A 27,995-nucleotide genomic window follows, 5' to 3' on the forward strand; every position below is an offset into this window, starting at 1 on the left:
TTCTAGAATACGACCCTAAATGACTTAGAGTCGTATTCCAGAACTCTACTCAATACTCAAGTCAGGACTTGAGAATTGCAGTGAGCACTGAAAATCATACTCAAGTCCTTGTCATTAGGGTCGTATTTCCAGTGCTTGTATTTCCAGTGCAATCCTGACTTGAGCATTGAGTAGAGTTCTAGAATACGACCCTTACAATATTAAATTGAAGACACAAAGGCTAACACTAACACAGAGGCAAGTTAGTGTTAGCCTTTTCTATGATTCGATGTTTTTATTAAAAATGTCGATGCATCGACTAGAACTTCTTCTTGTCACAACATCGTATCAATCCGATATGTACCGTACTATAAACATCGAATGGATTCGATACATCGATGTTCAACGAATATCCCTAAGGCAGTCAGTCGAGTCAGTCAGTCAAAGTGAAAGTTTTAGTGAGTAGTGTTTCTTTATTTTTATTTAAAGTTATTTATAACATTGTAGACGTATCGACAGTTGCAGATGGTTCTCAATAAAGATATTAAATAGTTAAGAAATAACATGATGGTAAGTTTATGTTATGTTCGTCGTATAAGCAAATGAATACAGCCACAGCCTGTTTACAATATTTCGTCACGAATATTTTTTAATTTTTTTTAGACTCAACCACAAGATAATGAAGAACTTAAACATAGGAAATCTGCCGCGGATAACAAGAGTTACGAATTAAAAACCAAAAATGGGTTGAACGAGAAGGTTGAAAAAGTTTCGGCGACTAATTCAAAGATTATTGGATTAGTTTTTGTATCTTTGTTGTTGGATTTGTTGGCGTTTACGATGATTTTGCCCCTGCTGCCATCACTTATGGATTATTATGATAAAGAGGAAGGAAAAGGCAATGGTTTATACGCTACTCTTCTTAAGGCTGTGCAAGGGTTCCAACGGTGGACAGGGGCGCCGGACCGATTCGCATCGGTGTTATTCGGAGGGGCCCTCGGCTCCATGTATAGTTTCCTTCAATTTTTAACTAGCCCTATTGTTGGAAGTCTCTCAGATGCATATGGAAGAAAACCTATGCTTTTGATTTGTTTGGTGAGATTTTCTCTTTCCTTTTTACTTATTTTTTCACCTAATTATTGATCATGACCATTTCTTAAGTAAACAGGTTCTTAATTTTGGGTCATGCACTTTACAAATACTAAACAAGTTATTAGATAACTAGCCATCATTACATCTTATTTAAATGAGAATAAGAATATTAGAAATATATTTTACTGGTTTGTTGAAGGCTAAGTATAACATGGGCTAAATAATAAGTTACATAGTGTAACAATATCTAAGTAGATTGTCTATCTGAGCCTATATTGCTATTGAATAGTTTTGAATGAATATATGTCAATCCATATGTCACATTTAAATTTTATCTTTGCTCACAACACTATTACTAGGGCTGCATGTTTTTACATTTTTAAAAGTATTAAAAATTTTTATTACCATATCATTAAATATTATGATAATAATAGAAGTATAGTAAAACCATTACAAATAAATCAATTAAATTGAAGGTTGTTGCTTGAAAACATCCTTCCTTTGCACTTTCATGAGGCAAAATATTGCAAAACTTCTGTTTCTAACTTAATTACAGTCAGTTATTGCATTAGCTGGTAAACAAATCTTTATCAGATTAACTTTCATGATGTATTAGTATTTTTTAAATTATTTATAAACAGTAACATAAACACCTAACTGACCTAACCATATTTAAAAATTGAGGCTATCAGTCCAAAAGTAGTATTACCATATTTAATTTTTTTTCCAACAATATTACTTATTATTTGGATGCTGCACTATTTTCATGCATAAAAAAAATTTATAATTATATATTGCTCATGTTTATGATTAGTATATACTAATATAAACTGGGCCTGTACCCCACCCGCGGTGGGGTCGGGTTCCGCCAGCGGCTCGTGGTCGGGCTTCGATTTCGCGGTGTGCTTATGCTCTTTTGTGGTACAGCGGTTAATACTATGGGCGCTTGATGAGGAGGTTCCGGGTTTGAATTCCGATTTGGGCCAATTTAGAAACAAAGATTTTTAAATCCGTTCTTTTCTGGGTATTGCCCTCAGAGTTATCGTCATTCTGGTATTATGGTACAGGATACTCCCTAGTTTGAGAGCACAAAATTTGGGTTATTTGTCTGGCATTTTTTCCCCTAAATACTTCTCTTTGGCAAAGCTTCCAAGAAAAAGGAATTTAACACAGACATGGTCGAGATACAACAACGCTATTAGTATCTCGTTTCCACTACATTGGGAAGTATGCCTTACATTTTTAATCATTTTGAGATCTCGTACTCATTTTAGAGCCTCCATATACTACCTACCTGTTTACGGTAGAGTACGGACGCTTCGGGTTTCGCCCTTCGCTGGACCTCGGCCTACGGCCTCGGCATTTATGAGTTTATTTAAAAGAATGATATTAGCTCTTTAATGGCGGCCATATTTAAAAATTACAAAAATATATTTTGACCACAAAATATTATAGTCAGGCAATCCTAGAAATCTTTTTGTGCCAATTTTCATCTTGAAGTATGATTAAAGCCATGCTATTTTCAGTCCAATTAGAGCAAATTTTTATCTACCGCCAAAAAAAATTTGTATGGCAGCCATTGAAAAATAGCGAAAAATAAATTTTGACTGCAAATTATTATCAAACAAACATAGAGACCCCATATGCTGATTTTCAGTCCAATTAGAGCAAATTTTTATCTGCCGTCAACGAATGCTTCTATGGCGGCCGTATTTGAAAATGGCGAAAAACTAATTTTCATCACTAATTTTTGTCAGACACTCCTAGACACCTCCACATACCAATTTTCAAAGGCATCTGAGCAATTTTTTTTCCGCCGCCAACGAACGCACAAAAGTTGTAAAAGTGCACAATATTTATCTTTTTTCCACCATATCGGGAATTATGCGTTCTTTTTTTCTAAGCGAGTCAAGATTTGTAGCTTTATTTATGATTAATGTTTATTAATGAATTTGGCTAATTTTAAATTCCTCATTATTATCTTCTATAAGCATTTCATAGGGTTACACACCTTTCAGCCTTCTTTATAAAATATTTTATTAGCTAGTTTTACTTAGTCAAACAAACAACAAACAAACTTTTATCACAAAATTTTCAAAATATATTATTCATAAAAAACTACAATTTTTCATACAGACTAGTTTATTTTTATAATAGAATGAACTTAGAAATATAATCTACAGCTTTCTTGTAGAAAATTGGACTGAAGTCTAAATAGATAGGTAGCCAAAAAAGTGTGTAAATTAGTTTTAAAAGTATATTTTTTATTTTTTAGATTTATCTACAATACTTTAACATTCTCTACTACCTTACCTAATTTGGTAGTTGTATGCTTAATTTGTTAGTATCATATATAACAAGATTATTCTATTTCAGACAGGCATAGCCCTATCTCACGCACTATGGGGCTACGCGCGTACCTTTAGCATATTTGTCCTAGCAAGGTTTATTGGGGGTCTCAGCAAAGCCAATGTCAGCCTTAGTATGGCAGTGGTTACTGATGCTTCTAATACAAAGACCAGAGCCAGAGGAATGGTGAGAATATTTTTACCCTTATAATTTTATTATTGCGCACATCAGCACTATGTCCATATCAAACGTGTGGATGGTTAGCTTGCTTTAAAAACTTTATAATAATAATAATAATAATTTATTTTATTTTCTCTCAACATACAAGGTGAATAGTTTAAACAAAAGATGCTTACTGACTAATGAGTTTAATATTAAACCTTATTTGCGAGAGACTGGTGCCTGAGATAGGCATAAAGATACCTGTAATACAGGTAAATTATATAAATTATCTTTATTAATTTAAAATCTTGCATCTATTTAGTACCAATGCCCAATTATGTTTTGTAATTTTTACTCAAATAGTACAAATGAAATGGCCAGACACCTTGGATAATCAGAGTTCAACAATCAATTTTACATTTACTTACTTTTATCTACGTACAATTTGTGGTACTTTGTTTATCTCTGTACAAGGGGTAATTCTTACAAAATCGCGAAATTGTTGTCCTTTAGGTTTATAAAGAAAAGTATTTGATTTATGCTGTAAAATTAATATTTAATAGTCTATTATAATTCAATTGCTACTAATGCCTACATAAAGTATTGATTATTCTATTTAAAAACAAATTTATAAAAAGCCTCCAAAATCATTCCCTTATGCTTTAAATCAAAGCAATTAACAAAAATTTTAAACTTTCGATCAAATAAAATATGTTTTTGCGAAATTAAAGCTATCCTGTGGTAAAAACGCGATGAATAAATATAAAAAATGTACATTATTCATGTGCCAACCAAAAAAATAATTCACTCGCACTTTTACTTCACTCGATTTGTGAACTTCAACAACAAATAAAAACAAATTACAACACTAAAGCTTGAAAACCTCTTAACTGTACTGAAGTAGAATTATTATATTTCAAATAAAAATTAATTACTTTTTTTTATTAAGGTCTAGCAAAGTATCTAATAAAACTTTAGTTACACTGTACAATAGGATAGTGCGTACGTCGGTCCTGTATGATTCTTTTTTCCATTAAATCGTGATTGGTTTCAGCCAGTGCACAGTGTTTAAAGATTGATTGACCTCGTCAAATGTTGTACAGAATTTTCCATGCAACATTCTTATTACCTGCTCGCGAAGCGACACTCTTAAAACGGTTTAAGGGCGCGTTCTCACTATGTCGTGACGACAGATTGTCGTGCAGTTTACAGTGTCGTGGCTTCTATATTTATGTATGTATATATGTAGTATGACACGATTAACTGTCGTTCACGATTTTTTTATCGTTACAACGACAAACTGTCGTCACAGTGGGAGCAGTTAGAACGACAGTCGTCAGACGATAAAAAAAACGTCACGATAAAAACGTGACGACAGATTGTCGCAGCTCCTATTGTCGTCACGTTTTATTTTGTACGTCACGTTATATTTTCTTTTCTTTGTTTGCTTCCTCTTCCGCATTTTTAAAAAGTAATACATTATTAAAATTTCGTCTTCATCCATTTCGACTGCAGTGCATAAAACTATTCTGTCGTGTAAACGACAAGGAGGCTATCGTGAAACGATAAATTGTCGTCACGATCTAGTGGGAACAGCTAGTCACGACAGTCGTTCAACGATGAAAAATCGTCCATGACAGATAGTCGTGATATGGGAACAGGCTAGATACCACAGTTGTCCAACGATAATAAAACGTGCCCACTATGTGGCGACCTAAGAGTTTCGCTTTGCTTCGTTATAGCAACCACCTTTCGTTTAAAATAAAACAGTGCGCATTTTTTATAGGCTCTTATTGGACTGGCGTTCTCAATAGGTTTCATGGCCGGGCCGCTAGCAGGAGCATGGTTTGCGAAAACGGGCAATATCTCTTCAGGAGGTTGGGGTGAACGACCAGCATTCTATGCCCTGGCTCTTGCCTTAGCCAATATTATATTAGTAACATTCTACATACCAGAGACTTTGAAAAAGGTAAGGGTGTGTTAAAATATGTGTGTTTTCTATGCGTGTTTTTCAATGACTTCTTTTGACTGTAAGGAGTACTTGTAGTTTGCACGGGTTTTGTTCGATTGTAACTTCGGTGTTGTGGTGTTTACTGCTCATTATTGTATAATATTTAACGTAGACACAGTTGTTTCTTGTTTATTTAACAACGTCATGAATACTTATATCTATTATTTTCGGTTCTTCAACCAATTCATTTTCATGGGCATTATTTTTTCAGGACAAAAGAGCACCTCTTTCGTTCACACTCTCTAAAGCAGTGGATTTTGTGTCACCTTGGCACTTGATGAAATTCACGGCTGTTAAAAATCTCTCCAAGCATCAGAACAAAGTTTTATCTAAGTTGGGAGTCATTTATTTACTGTACTTATTTATTTATTCGGGGTTAGAGTTTACTATCACATTCCTTACACATCACACGTTTAATTATACTGCGATGCAGCAGGGGAAAATGTTCTTAGTTATAGGTGAGTACATTAATTTGATTGGTTAATTTATGTACACAGATCAAAAGTGTCTAGGGATCAAGTACGTTTATGCTAATTACTTAAAATCAGATTTTTAATAATATTTTTTACACAGTTGAATTTTTTTTTGGTCATTTGGTCTATTCGTCTTCAAATTCAAGCTATACAATTAACAAAAAAAACAATCGTTGTTCAAAAAAATTAATTAAAAAACATGATTATCAGTAATTAGCAAAAACGTGCTGGATCCCTAGACACTTTTGATGTGTGTATTTTAGTTAGATAGTACATGGCCTTTAAACCGCCGCCGATACGCCCACTCTCTTAAAAAAAAAAATAGACAATTATGTGTCATTTTAGAACATACAGTCAACGGCACATCAAGCTATACGCTTTTGTTCGTGTATGCGTCCAGTGGAACGGAACAACATCCGTCATTGTGTAGCTTGATGTGCTACCGTCCGTACAATTAAAATACAAAATAATAATTTTGAGCAGGAAAACCCTGACGTACCCATCTTTTTGAACGTCAGTAAACTTTTACGACGTTGAAACAACCTCGGTGGCCCAATGGTTCGCACTGTGAGCACTGGATCTCCTCGGTCCCGGGTTCGATTCCCTGTAGGACCAATTTAGAAATTGGAATTTTTTGAATTGATTCTGGATTGGGTGTGCTGGGAGGTGCCCCAGAGTGAATTCCGTTGTTCTGGTAGGTACGCATAGAACAGGGAATTCCCTAGTTTGAGACCAGGCACATTTTTATTATTACATTATTGTTATTACACATTGACTTACAAATAAATGGACGACGGGTCTAATACAAAAACCACGAAAAAAATGTCCCAAGTCAACCTATTCGAAATTTAAATTGTTATGTCATCGCAGTATCGCGCTGTCCGTAGAACAAATGAAGACTAAAGCGGAGTGTCGCGCTCTGTATACGATTTTAGCGCCTTACAAGTGCGGACACTTTTTAGCGCGGACCCGAGCGACGTCCATATAATTGTAAGTCAATGTTATTACACTTAATAAATGCAGTTCTTACCTAATATTGACAAGTGTTATTCTTTATTTTCCACATTATAGTGTAATGTTTTCATACATGTATAATATGACCTGCATACTGTATGCATATAATAACGTTATTGTGGAAATTTTATATGAATATTTTATTATAATATTTTATACTTATATAATTATTATGAAACTTATTTTCTATGTCTTCTACTATAATGTATACATAATTGAGGCTATCAGTGCAAAAGTTATGTGTAACTCCATGTAATCCATTTAGAAGATAATGAGGTACTTATTTAAAATTGGGCAAATTAATTTTATAGTAATTATACATATTACATGATATTATACAACCAATGTATAATTCAATTTTTTTTAATATTTGAAAAAGCATCCAAATATATAACTATTATGTACTTTAATATCATTTAAAGTAATATCGTAGAACAAAAAATTTTATTTAGTAGCAGCAGAGTTCCTTGTGAGAGAATTCGTCCGGGAAGTATTGCCACCTTACCTATTTCTGCCGCCAAGCAGTAATATGAGCGTTACTGCGTTCCGATTTTAGAATAGAAGAATAGAATAGAATAGACATTTATTGTGACGCCACAACACATGATACAAAAAAAAATGAATTATAACACAGTACGATGAACATTAAAATTAAAAATAATAACAGTAATAATAATTAATAAACAAAATAGACATACGTAAAACAAACAAATGAAAAAAGAAAACATTAATATTATCAAAACAAACAAAAAAGGAAAAAAAGAAAAAAAAAACAAAAGCAAAATAACAACAAATTGTTCAGTCATTTGTGCAGTCGTGGCGTACGCAAAAGGACTACATTCAGCTTTTACCACAGCCAGAATTGACTGTGGCGCTGGTTTTCAATGAGCCCTGAAGGCTGATTTTGAAGGGTGCTTTTCAACTTATGTCTCAGGGTGACGGGCATCGCGCTTCAGATCTTTGCGTTTTAAAGCTCTGAGTGACACTGCAACTGTTATGGACAGGCGTGTCGCTTGCTTCCAGGCCCACGACTTGTGAATTCCGTCACATAGTATCATAAAAAAAAAATTAAATGTGGGTGACACCACTTTGTGCGCTGATAGAATTGTAGTCGTAATATTAAGTCACGAGGCATATTATGTCAATTTTGCTAGATTGGAAACATCCTCTAGCATTAAAAACGACTAATTTTCAGGGTTAATAATGGCAGTCCTGCAAGGCGGTGCTGCCAGACGTCTGGGCACACGCGGCGCGGAGCGGGCCGCGCGGGGGGCCTTAGTCCTCACTCCTCCGTCCTTTATTTGCGTGGCTCTGGCAGCGGTCAACCAACCACCCTTGTTTGCGCCTATCTGTTGGTTGTGGATCGGCCTTGTACTTTTTGCATTGTGTAAGTTTTTTGCCTATAACAAATTTATATTAGATTTGACAGTAGCCACGAGGACATAAAATAGAGAAAGTGAACTTTTAGAAATTGTTTACAATATTATCTTACACTCTGTTCATACGTATACGTTTTAGAATTCTTTTGTATTTCTTCGTCTTTAATATATAAATTTTATTTATAGCGACTGCGTTCGCCGTATCGTGTATGACATCGATGGCAGCTGCGCAAGCGCCGGAGGAGGCGCGTGGAGCCGTGCTGGGCACTTTGAGATCGCTAGGGGCTTTGGCCCGCGGTCTTGGGCCTCTAGTAGCTTCTTCAGGTTTGTATAATCTAAATTATATTTTTTATTACTATATTTTGTATTAAAGTAATGAGCACAGTAGCGACTATGTGCTATGCGCCACGGGGGTGTCATAGTCAATAAGTACTTGCCTAAAGGAAATTGTATTGTTCTGACTTTAATTTTGATTTAATAAATAAAAATAAGTCTTGCGTTATACATAGTGGTTGACGTAACGGGTGGCAGCATAGAAATAGCAGATCATTAATTCAGTAAAAATCACAACACTACACACAAAGGAAATGAAACAATTTTTTTCGGATCTAAATTGCGTATATTTGTTTTTTCAAATAACTAGTCAGCCGTGACAATGGCACCTGTAAAGGGCCCGAAACGTTGGTTTGTTTGAAAAAACAAATATACGTGACTTAGATACGAAAAAATAGTTTCATTTCCTGTGTGTAATAATCACGAAAACCTAAGAACAAATATACATTTTACAATTATAGATATGAGAACTGCCCATGCAGTTCTCACGAAATTTCGAAATTCGTGCTTTCGATTTGAATGAAAATTTTTAGGAAGAATTTGTATTTATTTTTAGTCAATTTCATAGTACTTATGTAAATAGTGTTTGATGATTTAGTGATCCCCCAAAGTAAATGACTTAAGAAAATGTCAGTCAGAACATTTGAGGGTGAGGGAATGACGAAATTAAAATAAACCAAGAAAAAACAGACTTTAGACTTAATATTTTGTGTAAGCTTACTGCTACCAATAACTCGTCTGGGTGGATAATTAATAAACAAATTCTTTTTATTTGATGTGAGGGAATGACTGTTAAAAATGTTACTTTTAGAATTTTAAATGAAATCTTTTCGTAGTCAAAACTTTTTACACACACAAGTTGAATTTTGTCATTTTGAAACGTTTACAGTGCTAACTTTCAAAAACTTACAAAATGCATTTACCAAAGATTAAAAATGCGTTTACAAAGCGAGTGAAGATAAAAGTGTGAGGGAATGATTTTGTTTGGTTGGGACATGAATAATAATGCATTTTTTAAATTTATTAATCGTGTTTTTACCACAGGATAGCTTTAATTTTGCAAAAACATATTTTATTTGATCGAATGTTTAAAATTTAAAGGTTGTTTTTGTTAAATATGTTGATTTAAAGCACAGGGCGTGTTGGATTATGGAACTTGGGGCATGGTGAGGGAATGATTTTGGGAATATTTTTATATTATTATTATTTTATTTAAATAGACTAATCAATATTTTATGTTGGCATTAGTAGTAATTGAATTATAATTTAATAAATATTAAGTATTCATTTTACGGCAAGAATGAAATACTTTTTTTATAAACCTAAAGGACAAGAATATCGAGATTTTGTAAGAATTACCCACATATATTATACAGGCCGTCCCACGCATGCCACACGGAGGGAAAGTACCTCGAATATCGTAGATAGACAATTTTAGTGAAATAAGCTTTCAATTTAAGTTTTAATAGCTTTAACTGTTAGTATCTGCCTACATTTATGAACTGTGTAAGAACACTGTGCGAGCGTTCGCACTTAGTTGCCCAACAGGAGACGTGGCTACTTCCCCAGGATATTCCATTATTAGGTACTGTTAGCAAAAATTTTGAATATACAGGTAAGTCAGCGGTGGACACGTCCTCGGCCGAAGGCCCCCCTTAAGGTCTTCCCACCAGAAGTGGTGTGAAGACCTTATGGGGGAGTGGCCATTCTCTGGAGAAAGGGTATGTTTGAATCCGTCGCCGTCCTTGATTGCAGTAGCCCGAGGTTAGCTGCTATCAAAGCTACTTCTGGTGGTCGCTCTGTAATATTCTTTTCTGTGTACATGCCTACATGTAATAAAGATAATTTACCTATTGTTACGGAGGGTTTGAGTGAGATTAGTGCAATAGAAGAAAGTAGTAATGTTGAGTTCATATTCATCTTAGGAGACTTTAATGCACATCCACAGAAGACCTTCTATAGGGAACTTTCTAACTTTTGTTCAGATCAATCGTGAATGTGTGCAGATGTAGAAAAGCTGGATATTCTTCAAATGTGTATACATTCATTTGTCAAAAATCGGGTAGTAGAAGGTGGTTAGACCACTGTATTGTTTCCCCTCTCAGCTTGGCATACAATTACCAAAGTAGGCATATATGAGGATGTCTACACGTCGGACCACCTACCTATCAATGTTGAATGTGATCTGTGTGTGGTCAGACCTAGGCTGGTGACTAGTGAATTCACATCTGGCGCAGTTTCATGGGGAGAGAGAAGTCATTAACAAATGAATAAGTATCGTGATATATGCAATAATACTTTTCGTGACATAAGTTTTCCGCAAGAGTTTGTGAGATGCGGTAATGGGCTGTATGTCTTGACTGAGCACAGGTCTGTTCTGGACAGGTGGATACAAAGACTGACGCAGCTGTACGAACGAGGCAGCGTGGAATCGAGGGACCCAGGAGAGGTAAAAGTTTTTGTGGATGGAACAAATATGTACGGGCCGCGCACGCGGAGGCCAGGCTTAAATTCAAGTTGCTGAGTAACAGACCCAATTCAGGTGAAATTTATGAGCAAATGTGCGAAACTCGTAAAATCTATAAGAGCCGTCTGAAGTGGTGTCAGAAATACCAGGAACAGTTAATAATCGATAAAATAGCAAAAGAGCCTGCAGCAAAAGTTTTTAAGACCTTCTGGACATCGACTGGTAATCTGAATATTAGGCCTGGCCCCCCCGTGAGCGTGGAGGGTTAGAGTGACCAAAGAGAGATTGCGCTGCTATTCATGGAACATTTTAAAGTTCACTCTCCTCTCGGGCCTTCCTCTGGGTGATGGATGCTGAGTTCTGTTCTCGGTGTGATGTACCTCTGTTACATGTGTCTGCGAACCAGGTACGCGACACAATTAAGGGTATGACGAGAGGCACGATGGGCTCAGCATCGAACATCTCAAATACGCGGGGAACCATTTGCCAGGTCTCCTGTCCACGTTCTTCTCAATGTGTCTTAGGCCTGCATTCTACCTGATGATTTTATGAAGACGATTATAGTTCCGATTGTGAAGAACAGGACAGGAGACATATCGGACAAGGGGAACTACCGTCGAATCTCCCTAGGCACTACAATAGCCAAGGTGCTGGACAGTATGCTTGATTCTATTCTAAAAAAATATTTAAGTTAAGGTTTAGACCTGGACTATCAACGGAAAGCGCGATGTTAGCACTCAAACGTTCTTTCCAGTACTACACCAATCGAGGACGCCTGTGTACGCCTGTTTCCTCGACCTCTCCACGGGATTTGAACTGGTATCTTATGATATACTCTGGGGAAGTAGGGGGACACGGGTGTACCGCCTGACTTGTTAAAATTTTTTCGTTTTTGGTACAGTCACCAATGTAATGTTATAAAGTGGGGTAGTGCCCTCTCTGACGCATATGGTTTGGAGTGCGCGGTTAGGTTATAGGATCTCACTGTTGGGCTCAGCGACATGCGTGTCGGTTGCCGCGTGGATGATGTTTGTGTTAACAACATCAGCTACGCGGACGACATGATTATACCAAACGGCCGCTGGAGACCCTACGCCTACGTGTAAAGTACAATAATATTTTTAGGATGATGTTGGGACTGCCTCGTTTCTGCAGTGCATCGGGGATGTTTGCAGAGTATCAGGCGGATGATTTTCCTGCCATCCTCCAGAAAAAACAGCATCCCTGATGCGCAGAGTGCGGGACAGCCCCAACAGCATCCTACAAACTGTGGCTGGTAGGATTACCACTTCCATGTGGCAATGCTTCATGCGAAAGGTGATTTGAAAATTAATGTAAAAAAAGTATCTACTAACACTAATTTATAAGCACTTTTCTTGTTATTATTAGATTACTAACAAATTATGGAACTTGTTGTCCGAAATAAAAGAATTTTATTATTTTTTTATATAAGGATTATGAACTTCTAAATAATATAGCATCTTAAACAATAAAATGTAACATTTAATTTGATACTTTCCTTCCGTGTGGCATAGCCGTGAGACGCCCTGTATATTGCGATTGAAAACAACTTTAAAACAAATATTAAGTACATTGTTAAAAACCTAGGCAAATAAATAATAAAAAGAATAGAGGATATTTGCTGTTACGGAAGCCGTCATCCACTCATACAAATACCATTATAGAATTTGATTAATTTAATTTAACGTATACATATTTTATTTAATATAATATTAGTTATTAACATAACAACACAAAATGCACACTTCCATGTTGAAAGCTGCACAAGATGATATTCGATTTTAACATTGAGGCATTAGTACAGACACCAAAGAGAATGTTTAAAATTCTACAAGGTATCAGATTTTAATTCTTAAAAAGGAATCAATAATTTTTGCCCTTTAAATTCTAATCCCGACCCGCATATTAGTAGCATATTAGTTGGCTACAAATTCTCTGAATGTCCCAAAATATAAATTATTAGAAATTTGAAGTAACGGTAGATGAAGTGTATCACTAAAAAGTTATCGTAAAAAACCCCCGAAACAATTTTATGTCGTAATGTTCAATCTTTACATCTTAAATCTTCACCACTTAAACCTAATGTCGTATCTGTATTGTATCTAATCTTTGCAGTGTATTGGAGCTCAGGCGCAGCGATAACATACACCTACGGCTCTGTGGTCCTAATCATTCCCGCCTTGATGTTAATCAGACTAAAAACGTAACAAACGTTAAGTGAAAACGTTCGTAAATAATTACAGACACATGCATAATTACATTAACACGATATTACAACTCCATTTTCATACAAAGTGTATATTAAAATTATAGGCTAATTATTAGGCAAGGGCCGCTTCAAATTGCCGCAGGCTGGCGGTGATTTAAACGAGCAATGCAACATAATTTTTTACAAGATAATGTTACGTTTCTTTTAAAAAACAAAAAATGAAAAAAATGCAGCAAGCGACGCCACGCAGTGTCGACCCGCGACACGCGTACTTTAATAAATGCAAAATAATATTAGCCACATAATAAATTATACATTTCTTTGAACGCAAAATTACAAAAGAGTAAGGAGTCAGCGCAAACCAACAGACGCGGACGGGAGGGCAGAGGACATCAAATTTAACTATGTATATCGCACACTGAGAATGACAGTGACACAATGCAAAATTTTTGATTTTGAGTAATGAGCAATAAGAGTTTTGAAAATTAGGATAACTGCAATTTCTTACTCAACGAAGATTTTTCAACGCGGTTTTCAGCAAAAATAAAAGGGAACCTACAAAGTTTTAGAAGTATTATATAAATTTTCACTTACCACAATAAAATAAAGGTATTTTTTAGAATTTCGTTTAGTATCACAATAGTGATATAATAGTAATATAATATAATGTTTTCATGTAAATCAACATTTCTTAATATGCAATATCGTCACAAAGGATTCATAAAAACAAATTATGCCATGAAATTTAATTTTAAACTTCGAAAATAATAGGATAAATAATTACTCTGTAACTTATCCACTAATCACGTCAAAACGACACTGTTCAAAAAATGACGATAATCCTTCACAGGGTTACTATTAAATTGTTTCACAACTCAGCGATACTTGTGACTACCAAAAAAATGTCAGTATTGCGCTATCTCCTATACCGCGTTCCCTTTATACAGCATAACGTAATTACGTGATGTAGCAAATTTTAGCCAAACAACGTCCTTGTACGTTTTTGCATTTTACAGTTCGTACTCCCAAATCCAAGATGACGTTAAAAATAAAAAACAAATGTTTTTGTGCGCTATTTTATGCTATTTCAATTGAAATAAGGTATAAATTACAATGCTCTTGAGACCGACCTCGGAGCGTCGTGACGCATTTCTATCTGCGTCTCAGAGCACTGAAATTTATACCTTATTACGATGTAAAAGCACAAAATATACATTGATTTGCATTACACGAATTTGACACTTTGCCGGCCGCCGGTTTGTACTGGCCCTAAAGCCGCGCGGTGCAGTCCGGTGTCCAGTATCTTGCGTCGCTTCGCCTAGCTGCGGCAATTTGAGGCGACTCTAATATTACAAGGTTTAAACAATAATGCATACACATGACTGTATTATAGCAATGTACTGAATTGTAATAAATAACATAAGTCTGCAAAATGTTACTACTTATTCTCCAACACTACCTATACTAAACTTGTAAAATTTTTATTTAAGTATTTTTCTTAAGTATTATTTATATTTTTTGAGTAACAACAGTATTACGTAATAAAATGTTTACATTCCTAACTTTGTTGTTTACATTCCTAACTCTGTTGTTTACCTTTGGTTTTACCTTTAAAGTCTACGTACAAATGTATTTTTGCTTGTAGATAACTTTATGGTATTAAAGAAGAAGCTGTCAAGACGCGTGAAACAGGTGAGGATTTTTTTAATAATTCATTACTGCTGCATTGAATTATTGTAAATTACTCCCGCTATCATATTACGTTGTTTCAAAGTAAAGTTTCTAATTAGAACAGTGTTATTTATATCTGTCGTGGATATGCTGCGTGTGTCAATTTGAACTGGTGATCGCTGTTATTTGTTAATATTGCAAATGCTTTTAGGGATACACCACACTAGTCGACGCGGAATCGGCTTGAGTCGGTCAGTAAACGTAATGAAATACGAGAGAAAAAGACGTGCGTTTCGCTTCACGTCATCCGAGCCAGTTTAAGTCTATAAGTTTGATGATCCCTAACTCGGCTTGGTTCAGTCCAATTGCGATGATCGTAATGGCCTGAACGTTTCTGTTTGTTTTTCCGTCAGTGTGGCATACAATGTTTTTCGTCACACTTGTGAGGAAGTTTACCCGCCCAGTTTTGCAGTACGTTATACTATTCACTACTTTCGAACAAACCGATGCCTTACTTTATCAAACTCGTATCTTATAAAGAGGGATTATTCAGGAGATGACAAAAGTTGCTATTTATTTTAAATTTCTTATCAAGGGTGTTAATTTGGATGCATTACTTTAAGAATAGGGAAAAGCCAGTATGTAAATATGAAGGAAATGTGATGTGAAATCAGCCTGTAAAATTTGTATATGCAATCCATTTTTTGCATTTCAGTAACTTTGTGCTATAAGCATACCCCGGACACTCCATACAACTGTCGAAAATTATTTACCTACTACTACTTACATACAGTAAGGCGCTTGCTAATGCGCAAATGTATGCGTGAAGTGGCAGGGTGACCCATCACTTTCTTCCACTGTTACGTTACGTGATCAGAACGTTAACATAGCGAAAATGCTAACGCGAATCTATTATCTATGATTCTATTAATAGAATAGAATAGAATCCAGAATCCTAATAATTACACATGTCTATTTACATCGATATTTCATTAATTCACCAACTAGAGTAATATTGAAGATTTATTTAAAAAATATATTAAAAGCACTTAAAAATGTTACATTTTGGACATGTACCTTTAAATAAGGTAACCAAGGTATTTGAAATTGCGTGTCCAAGTAAAATGAAAAAATGATGTTTTATATTGACGTACAAGTTTCGTAATGAATAAATGAAAACCATATTCAAATATCAAAGCCGTCTTCGCGCGAAAACGGCTCGCCGGCAGCTTTGTTGTGGTTCAGTCAATGTGATCGGCAATATGCGGAGCGTGGTGCGGTATCTAAAGCTAGGGAGGGGCGGAGAGTGTCCGTTCTCTTTACTTTTGTTCTCTGCTATAATATACGAGTTTGAGAAAGTAAAAAAATGTGGAAATTTGTAATGCTCTTAAAACCGTTTGTATTTTACAGCCTATAAGAAAGGACATGTTACGTTGACATGTATAAATCAGACGTTATATGTATATGATGCATTTCGACGTCGAAAACATAAACATATTATTGTCTTTGTTTAACTATTACGTGCCGTCTTAAGCCAAAAGAGATAGCATTACATTGGTCTGTGTCAAACACGGGAATCGAAAATTCGTAACGTCATTTTAAATGCCAACCGTGGCCATTTCAAGTACATGAGGTACATGATACCGTTGTCAAAGGGAAGTACATCAAATGTCAAAACAAATGTTTTTCCAAATGTATTATTGAATTATTCACATGTATTATAATTAAATTGGACAAAAATATTGACAGTGAGAATAATTATTTATTAATAAAAATGCGACGCTGCAGCTTTAAAGGATGCGGCTTTAGAAAAACTGCAAATCAATCGAATGTTTCATTGCACAGGCATGTGTTATTTTTTTGTCTATAAATCACACAATAGCCCGAATATTTTATGTAATTAGACTTATTTAAGTCGTTTATTTATAAATCTTGCCAAATTTTGCTTTTGTTACTTTAGATTGCCTGTTTGTTTGTATATTTTGATGATTGTTGTTAACGATTATTTTGAGATAGTGTTGATCTTGTAAGCATACATATTATCGATATTCTGTTATTAAAACAATTCACTACGAGGTTTTTATTGTTTTATTATTATTATTTCAAGTTTTCCTACAAATGAAAAAAGGAAGAAAGAATGGTTGGAAATCATAGGACTGCCGAATATAAACGTTGGATCAAAGACCATATTCATTTGTTCGCTTCATTTTGAAGAGTCAAATTTTAACAGAACTTTAAATGTAACTAGATTACATGACAATGCTATTCCATCATTAGGTTTATTGGTAAATAATTTTATGTTCAATTTAGATTAAACAAGACTCATTTACTAGCTATTCTCAGTTCCTGAAAACAAAATTATCCACTCGTTTTTGATTTTTCCCAATGACAACTCTAACTATTAAAAATGACTATTTTTTTAAAGCCTGCAATACAATGACAACATACCAACGTATAGACAGCCTATTTGCGTTGCCTTGCCTTGTTCGGTGTCACTCGCCTAGCTGACCGAGTGAAGGCGAGCGCCAACGTGTATAGAGTTCATTCGGCTTATCACAAACCAAAGGCGCTCGACCAATAGCGTTCACACGTTAGTCCGTCCGCATATGAAATGCATACTGGTTTTATAACTCTATTCAAAAAAAAATCAAAACACAAAATAAAGAAGTATATATTATATGTATATCAACAAAATGTCATGTTGCTCTGTTTCTGGAATAATCAGCATCCACCACGTTCGTTTTTGTCATTTCTTTTTTGCAACTTTATTGCGGGGATTTTATCGTGGGGAAAAGCTAGTACATGATAATTGTTGATTTCCGATAATTGATTTTTACAACTACTTCCATTATTTCTGTGTTAAAATTGCTTGATAGATTCATTTGCTTAAGAAAGCCCGGGAATTAACGGGAATACTAGAATCCGCAGAAACATTGAATAGACTTGTACTTGACGGTTAGTTAAAAGACGTTATGTAAATATGTACTAAAATGTAGGTTAAAGGCGTACCTCTTAAAGTAATTTTTATATTTTATTTAGTAAGTACAATTAATACTACGTAATGATAAATACAAGTAAAGTAGGTATAATTAAGCAAGAATGCGCATGTCGCCAACAAACTGCACAGCAGTTTGGTGACTTTTACTAAATAAGTTACCAGTTGTAATGTTGAAAATAAATTTTTTTTGAAGTTTAAAAATGTGTGTTGACATTTATAATAATATACCACTCGAGATTAAATTATCAGACTTGTGTTTGCTTAGGCATACTTTGGTTACAGTAAACTAAAGAAACAAAAATTCAAGCCATACATTTGCATGTCGATAATGACTTATCGATAGATTATGGTACAACACTAAAGAAATCCGCCATTTGTAACTTTCAAATTTTGGTAATATGCACGTTGATTCTGTACTTAGGGCAGCTCCTTTCTTTTATTTTTTTCCATCCTCTAAGCTATAAGGTATTCCTAGACGCAAATGTGTCACTTTGTGACAGTAAGTGACATGCGTTGCCATGACGACAGTTTGTTGTGTGACATTGTGACTAACAAATGTCATCGTTACAGTTGTATTGGTGGCTGTATATACATTATCTACAGTTGCTCCATCTCCGCTTTCTATTCAAAATGCCGTTGTTTAGTAATAAATTCGCACCTAAAACCATACCAGTGCGAAAGCAGGACACTTCGGTGGTCAAGGCTGAGTTTGGAAGTGATTATGCTTCGAAAGAACTATCATTGGATTTAGGTCCTTTGAAAATGAAGCTGGGAGACTTTGAGTTGTTGTATGAAGATGGGCAATGGATACCAGGTGTGTATGCTTTACTGTACGTTATGTACTATACTTTAGATTATTAGACTATCTATCTACAGATAAGGACGACGTAAAGATAAGGAATTTCAAAGTTCGATGACTTTGGGCATTTCATTAGCAGATCTAGTTAGTCTAGTAGTAGCAGTAGAACTCCTTGTGTAAGAGTTCGTGCAGAGAAGTACCTGTACCACCTTACCTACTTCTGCCGCCAAGCAGTAATGTGAGCATTACTGCGTTCCGGTTTTGAAGGGTAAGAGTGCTTGAAATTACAGGCACATGGGACTTGTCAACTTATGTCTCAGGGTGACTGGCGCGGTGGCAGTGCCCCTCATATCTTTGCTTGACTATGGATTTATTTTTTTCCATCCTCTAAGTATCTTTACTATTGCTGCGAGCTCTGAGTGGCACTGCAACCGTTATAGACAGGCGTGTAGCTTACCATCAGGCGCACGACTTGTTCGTGCACTTGCTTTTATAACAAAAAACTAAAAAAAACCTAGTTTTGTACTTAGCATCTATTTTTTTTCTATAATTGGCAGTATGACATTGTGACGCCATCGTTTGACTAACGAAGTGTTACACATTTTTATAAGACAACTATAACGTACTAATTTCAATATTTTTTAATATGGTTAAGTACTAGGTTTATATTATGTTCTTATATTTTGAATGCTCATGAGTTTGTAGAAATAAGCACGACAATTCACTTAATTTTGTCGCAATTCCTCTCGTGACAAAGCAGTTTATATTTTAGAAATAGATCACTATGTACTATAGCGAAACGTACAAACCTACTTCCGGCGGCAATGACGTTGGGCCATATTGACCAGAGGCGATCTACAACGCATATTTTGGTTTTACGCCGATTGCAAGAGTTCAAAGCTTGAGTAGCTGGAGATAAACTCCTCGTCTACCCGACTCGCTGGTGTACTAAGCGTGACGCTGCGCCGTCTGCGCAGCCAAATTTAACTGCCTCCGTGGCCGAACGGCTACCATGCCGGACTGTCATGCAGAGGTCCTGGATTCGATTCCCAGGCTGGGAGAAATATGTGTATGGCCTACATTTATTGCTCTCGTGAGTTTGGGTGTAATTTGTGGTTGTCTATGTGTGTGTCCATGGCACCCGCGACACAGGGTTTCCCTAGTGCGGGGCTATGTTGAGTGTGTGCGTTATTATTATTAAAAATAACACGTGCGTTAAGTCAAAACGGGTCGATGTGACCCAGTGTCATCGCTGACGTGGTATTTTTGTGACTGACATTCATTAGTTTATTTAGTGTTTGTAGTTAATTAATCGTATTCCTGCTGCTTCTTGCGCGCTGACAGACATCAATTTGATCATTTGGCACCAGTAGACACCTACGTGAACTTTCTAAAGCATTTGTTGAACAATCCAGAAATGTATTCTCCGGGTGAAAACTGCACTTTCGATGGGATGCTGGTGATATTTAGAGGACGATGCAAATTTCGGCAATATTTACCGTCCAATCTCTAGCACTCGCAAGAGATGTCAAGTATGTCCGTTCAAAAAGGATAAGAAAACATCTCATACATGTAATGCATGCTAGATTTACATATACGTACTACCTGTATACCCGGACAGTGGCGGATTTGCAGTGTTGGCCGCCCCAGGCAGAGAACAAGAAAGTAACGAGAATGGAATGGACACTCTCCGCCCCTCCCCAGCTTTAGATAACGCACCACGCCCCGCGCATTGACAGTCACATTGACTGAACGACAACAAGGCTGTCAGTGAGCCGTTTGCGCGCTAAGACGGCTTTGATATTTGAATATAGTTTTCATTTATTCATTACGAAACATGTACGTTATTATATAACATCATTGTATGTACGTTACTATTTATAATGGTCGTGAATTGTTTTGTGTACGGCTGTTTAACTTAAACTGATTATATATATGATAATATGTAAAAATGATTAACATCTAAACGGGATAAAGAGAGGAGTTTCTTTCGATATCCGAAAGATGAAACGAAGTATGAGTAAAAAAAAACTTATGTCTGAGACTCATTAAGTTATTGTTCTCTTAATTTATTTAGTGCAGTATACATGTATAATACAGATTTATTATATCATTATAATGAGACGCTTTATGTTCGTGAGCTAGTAGATAAGGGTTCTCGAATTTTCAATTTGTATTGCCGATAAATATTATGTAGTGAATGTGCCTAATTATTAACTAGGTAATGATAACCTTGGACACGCAATTTCGAATATCTCGGTTACCTTATTTAGAAGTACCCATTTTAAGTGCTTTGAATATATTTTTAAAATAAATCTTCTTCAAATAGTTAATGAATTAATGAAAAATATTATATTATATCGATATGAATACCATAATGAACATTGTGTACATAATTATTAGGATTCTACATAGGGCGCACTATAGGTTTCCGGAACTGGCCACTTACATAAACAATATTTAAAAATCGTTTATGTTATTGTTTATTTATATTATTATTGTTTATGTATATTTAAAAGTCGTGTGAATCTCAGTGACGAATTTCGTGATGATCGCCCGTCCACTGCTGGGAACAACAAAAACATCGATGCTGTGTGCCGTATGATCAAAACAAACAGGCATGTGACATACCATGAGATTCGGGCATCTTTAGGCATACGCATAAGTCAAATACAATCAATACTACACAAACATTTGGATGTGAAAAAGCTGTGCTCTCGGTGGATCGCACACAATTTGACTGAGGCTCAAAAAACGGATCACGTCACTGTGCAATGCCATGCTTACCATATTCAACGAAGCGTCAAATTTGGTGTGGGACATAGTAACAGGTGTCAAAACATGGATTTATAGTTACGATCCCAAAACAAATTCGAGACGAGCCGAAAACAACCAAAGTGGCGCGCGTGCAAAGTGCCTCTAAGCGGATGATTGCTTCTTTTTTGAATAAAACTAGGCACGTGATGTGGACATTGTTGCTTTGAAGAATCGTTGTACCGTGAATAGTGATTGGTACACGACCATTTGCTTGCCGGAAGTTATTGACAAACTCCGTAAAAATCCCCGTAAACGTCGTATCATCTTGCACCATTATAATGCCAGTTCTCACACGGCTAGACAGACAAATGAATTGTTGAAAGTGAACAACGGTCGACCTTATGAGCCAACCCGCTTGCAGTCCCGACCTGGCACCTTATGACTTTTATTTATTTCCAAAAATTAAGAACCAGTTACGCGGTCAACGATTTTCATCACCTGAAGAGGCTGTCGAAGAGTATGAAAAATATGTTTCAGAGATTGGCACGGAGGAGTGGCATAAATGTTTTCAAAATTGGTTCCTTCGTATGAAAAAATGCATTGACGCTAACGGAGAATATTTTTAGAAACAATAAATTCATTTCTGACCATTTATAGTATTTTTTTCTTATTCGTTCCGGAAACTTATAGTGCGCCCCACGTATTAATAGAATTATAGATAACAGATTCGCGTTAGAATTTTCGCTATGTTGCCGCTCTGACCACGTAACGTATTAGTACGAGAAAGTGATGGGTAACCAGAGACATATATCTGTTTGGTGGGTAACCCTGCCAGTTCACGCACACATTTGCACGTGTGCAGATAGTGCCTTGCTGTGTAGTAGTAGTAGGTAAATAACTTTCAGTCGTTGTATGGAAGGTCCGGGGTCTGCCTTAGGCCCAAGGCCATGTAGTCAGTACCAGCATCCATTCAGTAGTGTTCGAGTTTATCAGATAGACAAACAGGCGTAGTGATTATACATTACATTATAGATATGTAATATAATATATTTATTTTTATTTATAAATATATTTTAATTATATTAAGATTATTGCTACGATGCGGTGCAGTGCTGTCCGCCATAATGTGCGTGAGCCTATAGAATATTTAGGTACTTTGAGTTATTTCTTGTTATCATTACTGAATTATTTGTCACGACTGGCCGCTCCTAAAATCTGGCCGCCCTAGGCCCCGGCCTACGGGGCCTTAGGGCAAATTCGCCGCTGTACCCGGATTATTTGAGATGGTACTGCAATAGTTGCAGCAGTTCCATGTCTCTGATTGAGGAAGACTGATTTGTAATAAATTTGAGTGACCTCTCTTTTATGAGAGAAGGTATTGGTTCCTATTGTTATTTAGAATACTAAACGTAAAAGAAATATCAAAGTTATGTTTTCTAAGTTGATTTTGCACGTGCTATTGAGAACGCCAATAAAATATTTATTTCTACAATATACGGATAGTATTTTTATTGTATCTATATGTCTAAAGAAACCTTATTTAATACGTATTTATTAAAATTTAGACAATTACTTTAATTTCATAAAAAAAATATTGATGAAATTCGGATCACGATGACCCGGTGTTCGTCGGCGTAACTATTTCACGTCATTGATTATGGTAGAATTAAAGTCGGTACTGAATCAAATAAGATCGAAATTGTAAAATTTTGTGAAATATAAAGGTGGAGAAAGCGGTTTTTCACCTGATCGATAATGTATTATAAATTAGATGTACTTTATATGTCAGCTAACACAGGTATCTAAAGTTCAAAGAACGAAAACGCTAATTGAGCGAAAAAACGTCCACAACGCTTTGTGGTCTCTTTAAAATATTCATAACACGTTATTCGTGTTATGGGCACTTATTAAAATATCAATAGTATACATATAGATATCGTTGGGCTCAAAAAGATCACAATTCAAAATTCGCGTCGTGGCTCTCATGATATTTGATCACTGTGTTCGTGTTCTATATAATCTCAGTACAAAGTACTAGAAAAACCGACCTCAAAAGTACATGGAATTACATCTATTTGCCAACTTTTTTTGAAATTGGTTACCGGAAAGTACGCAACCCCGGATTCATCCCCTAGTTCTCCACTTTACGGAACTTGACACAAGAGATAATAAAAAAAATTGGTTCTCACTACTCAAAGTATATTGAGAGAAAAACGCCTTGAATTAGAGATTAGCAAAATCAACCATTAAAATAATTGCGCCTTATAATAAAATTTAGGCGCTATTTATAAAAATGAATCTTCATGCGTGAACTTTTAGATTTGGATGATTTTCTTCTTAATAATAATAAATTAAATAGGACCACTATGGAGATACCCTCTTTCCAACAAAAAAAGAATCATGAAAATTTGTGCCCAATACCGGAGGTATCGCGTAACATCATACAAAAAAAGCACAGTCGAATTGAGAACCTCCTCCTTTTTTGGAAATCGGTTAAAAATGTTATTCTAAAAAATAAATGGGCTGCGCCTAGAGCTGGCAGCTCCCCTTCTTATCGAATTAGTTGCATGGCTATACAAAAGAACGCTGCCAGAATTTGGGGCACTATGCTATGCCGCGGGGACATAATATGTTATCGCCTAGATTTAAAATTTGCTCAAGCTGGCTAGCTGAACAAAACTCCTCTAAAGAGAAATAGGACAATTTTTAGACTTTTGACATTTTATGAGTAGGTATTTGGGGTTTCATATCAATTTTAAGTTTGGTAATCCAATAATACATTATGTATTAAGGGCGGTAAATAAAGAATTACGACGGAGACTATTAGAAGCCCGAAGTCGACTGAGGGTTTCCGTAATTTCCGCACCGCCCGTGAAACATACAATGTTTTTCATCACATTTGCGATTAAATATAATAAAACACTCGGGCTATTTTTCTTCTCATTACAGCCATGGTCGTGTAAAGAGAAGAAAAAATAACCGAGAGTTTTATTTGGGGCATTATATTCAAGTTAGCCTGCATGCAATCATACTATTTACGTGCACATATGATGAAAAAGTATAAAAATATCCTCTAATAAAATACAGAAATAGCAAGTTTTATCATAGCATTGACTACTATAGTACAAATAAATTCTTTATTTTTGGAAGAAATGATACGTATAACTTAATAAAATATACATTGAGAATACTCAATGCAACGCAACGCAAAAGCGTTGCGCCTTGCTCCCATTGTCCCCATGCCCCTTTCGCGTGGCCTGGGTACATATCCTAAAACGAACATACATATATTCATTATATATTATATTAAGGTGCTTACAGTATTGCTCGATTTTTGACAATTGTTATTGGCACTCGATATGGTGTGGTTTGACGATCAATAGGTGCCTTCAGATTTGCTCGATTTTTGACGATCATTATTGGCGCTCGATCTGTTGTGGTTTGACGATCAATAGGTGCCTACAGATTTGCTCGACTTTTGACCATCGTGACTGTCGCCTGTCAGCGACAAATATCAGTGTTAAAGTCGAACCAATTCGTAGGCGACACAAAATGCGCTGTTAATCGTCTCTTGCGTCGTGCACATTTACTCGATATTGTCCCATCATACGTGTCGACCGATAAAAAATAGGATATGGATCGTCAGTTTTTTACACATTTACTCGATCTTGTCTCCTGTAGGGCTAAGACGGCAGGGCGCGACTTGCGCGAGAGCGACATAAAGCGCAAGATACTGCTATTCTCGCATAGAGATCTCGCGCCTTATGTCGCTCTCGCGCAAGTTGCGCCCTGTCGTGTTAGCCCTACTGAAAGTCAAAGATTATTTATTCCATAGGTAAAATAAATTTACACTTGAAATCGTCACATTTAAGCTACTGCTCGTTCACTACGCTGACCTCCCTGAGAAGAACGAGCAAGAAACTCTAGGGATTGCTCTTTTCAAATAAACTTAAATGCTATGGAGTACACTTTGAATCAAATTTGTGTGGATTCTGGAGCCGTGTCGTCTTTCCATACATATTTATCTAACACGTAGGTAGTCTTCAATTTTGTAATATGATTTTTCGATCAAAATATTTTTAATGTAGTTTTTAAACTTAGGAAATGATAAACTTAATATATGCTCCGGAATCTTATTGTAAAAACGTATACAGTTCCCCATAAAAGAGTTGTTTACCTTGGTTAAACGAAATCGTGGTACTATGAGTTTGGACTTAGCTCTAAGGTTAATATTATGGATATCTTCTTTCTTATTGAAATTATGTATATTTTTACGGGCATATAAAATATTTGAGTAAATGTACTGTGATGCCACAGTCATGATACCAGTCTCCTTAAACTTTTCTCTGAGAGAAACCCGAGAGCCTTGACGGTACACAGAACGAATCGTTCGTTTTTGCAATACAAATATGGTTTGAATATCTGCCGCTGTACCCCACATGAGAATCCCGTAGGACATTATACTATGGAAGTAACTAAACTAGTGTAGCAGTACTAACATCGGTAAGCTCACGTATTCTGCGGACTGCGTATGCAGCGGAGCTTAATCTGCTGGCCAGGGAAGATATATGTGGAAACCATTGAAGTTTACTATCTAAGGTCACTCCCAAGAAGACTGCTTTATTAACAAAGTCTAACTTTTCTCCGTTTATTTCTATGCTTGGACTAGTCGATTTTACGTTAGGTAATTCAAATTTAACACATTTTGTCTTCTTGGCATTAAGCAATAAATTGTTAGCATTAAACCAATAAACTACCTTAGAGAGGGTATCATTAATATGGTCATAGTTAATGTCATGTCTGTCTGTTTTAAAAATCAAGGATGTGTCATCATCATCAGCAAACAACACTATTTTGCAATGGTCCTTAACAAAGAATGGCAGATCATTAATATAAATCAGAAATAAGAAAGGCCCAATTATTGAGCCCTGCGGAATGCTCATTTTTACCGGAGAACCCAAAGAAGTCACATCATTTAGGTCCACTTTCTGAATTCTACCGTTGAGATATGACGAGACAAGCTTCGACGCCTTGCCACTTACACCGTAATGTTCCAGCTTCCTAATAAGAGTAATATGATCAACAAAATCAAATGCCTTTGAGAGGTCACAGAAAACACCAATAGCGTTCTGGGACCTTTCCCAGGCATCAAAGATGTGTTTTAGTAACGCTACCCCCGCATCGCTAGTCGATCTACCACTAGTAAACCCGTATTGTTCACTATGAAAAATATGATTCCTACCGAAATAGGACAGTAATTGAGTCAGCACAACCTTTTCGAATATTTTACTTAAAGCTGGTAAAATTGAAATGGGCCTATAGTTGCTTGGATCAACTTTCCTACCGCTTTTGAATAAGGGAATAACCTTGCTGTATTTCATTAAATCGGGAAAAACACCTTCGTCAACGCACCTATTGAAAGTTACAGCTAAATGTGGGGAAATAAGATCAATAACTGAGTCTATAACTTTAGTTGATATGCCCCAGAGATCTTCAGTTTTTTTAACATGTATTGATTTAAAAGCTTTTATGATGTCTTGTGGATTAACATGACGGAAATTAAATAAACTGCCACAAACGTTAACATTTTCCTTTAGGAGATCAATAGCAAGTGAAGGGGAGGAATTTAATGATTCTGTAGTGTTCATAGCAATTTCCGAAAAGAACGATTCAAAAGCTTGGGCTACTTTATCTTTTATAAGTTTACTATCTAATTCTAAAACTATATCTCTATCGTGTTGTTTAACCCTGCCTGACTCTTTGTTTATTATGCTCCAAGTAGTTTTAGATTTATTTACACATGTGTTGCGCGGCAAAAAATACGATGTCGATCGTCTGTTGTTTCGTGTCAATCGTCAAAAAACCGAGCAAATCTATAGTCACCTCTACACATCGGTATCTGCCATATGGACGCCAATGCTCGACAAGTAGAGAGTGTAACTACACATACAGTGAATACTAAATTCCTAAAATAAAATTTAACTAAATTGTTATTTTGCAGCATCAGGAAAAGCAGGAGCAGCCCACAAGGAGAATATCAGATTGAAGAAAGAGCTAGAACAATTAGAAGAAGAAAACAATATACTTCGATTGAAATTCGAGATTCTTTTAGATATGATGACGGATAAGACCGTGGAGGCCGAACAGGCAGAAATACAGCGAGCGCAGAGTTTGAGTTCTTTAAAAGCTAAAGGGAAAAAACGATGGTCCTAGTTTATTTTTAATGTGTATAATATAGTTTTATAGAGACAATTTTTCTACTTGATCGTAATACAACTATT

General features: G+C 35.8%; 1 protein-coding gene across 3 annotated transcripts; it reads left to right on the forward strand.

Annotated features, from left to right (window-relative positions):
* The first annotated feature begins 535 nt into the window (after positions 1-535).
* Positions 536-27,995, forward strand: LOC113233845 (major facilitator superfamily domain-containing protein 10). 3 transcript variants are annotated; one of them, XM_026469064.1, is made up of 8 exons: positions 536-549; positions 643-1,074; positions 3,448-3,606; positions 5,369-5,551; positions 5,805-6,051; positions 8,276-8,467; positions 8,646-8,783; positions 27,716-27,995. In XM_026469064.1, the coding sequence occupies exons 1-8, from the start codon at positions 544-546 to the stop codon at positions 27,925-27,927; spliced, it is 1,569 nt and encodes a 522-aa protein (XP_026324849.1). In that variant the 5' UTR covers positions 536-543; the 3' UTR covers positions 27,928-27,995. The 3 variants fall into 3 exon arrangements, with proteins under 3 accessions (XP_026324849.1, XP_026324847.1, XP_026324848.1); XM_026469062.1 differs by lacking the exon at positions 27,716-27,995 and adding an exon at positions 13,396-15,044; XM_026469063.1 differs by lacking the exon at positions 27,716-27,995 and adding an exon at positions 11,178-11,805.

Source organism: Hyposmocoma kahamanoa, unplaced genomic scaffold (genome assembly GCF_003589595.1).
Source record: "Hyposmocoma kahamanoa isolate Upper Pololo Valley unplaced genomic scaffold, ASM358959v1 80, whole genome shotgun sequence".
In the NCBI taxonomy this organism is placed as follows: domain Eukaryota; kingdom Metazoa; phylum Arthropoda; class Insecta; order Lepidoptera; family Cosmopterigidae; genus Hyposmocoma; species Hyposmocoma kahamanoa.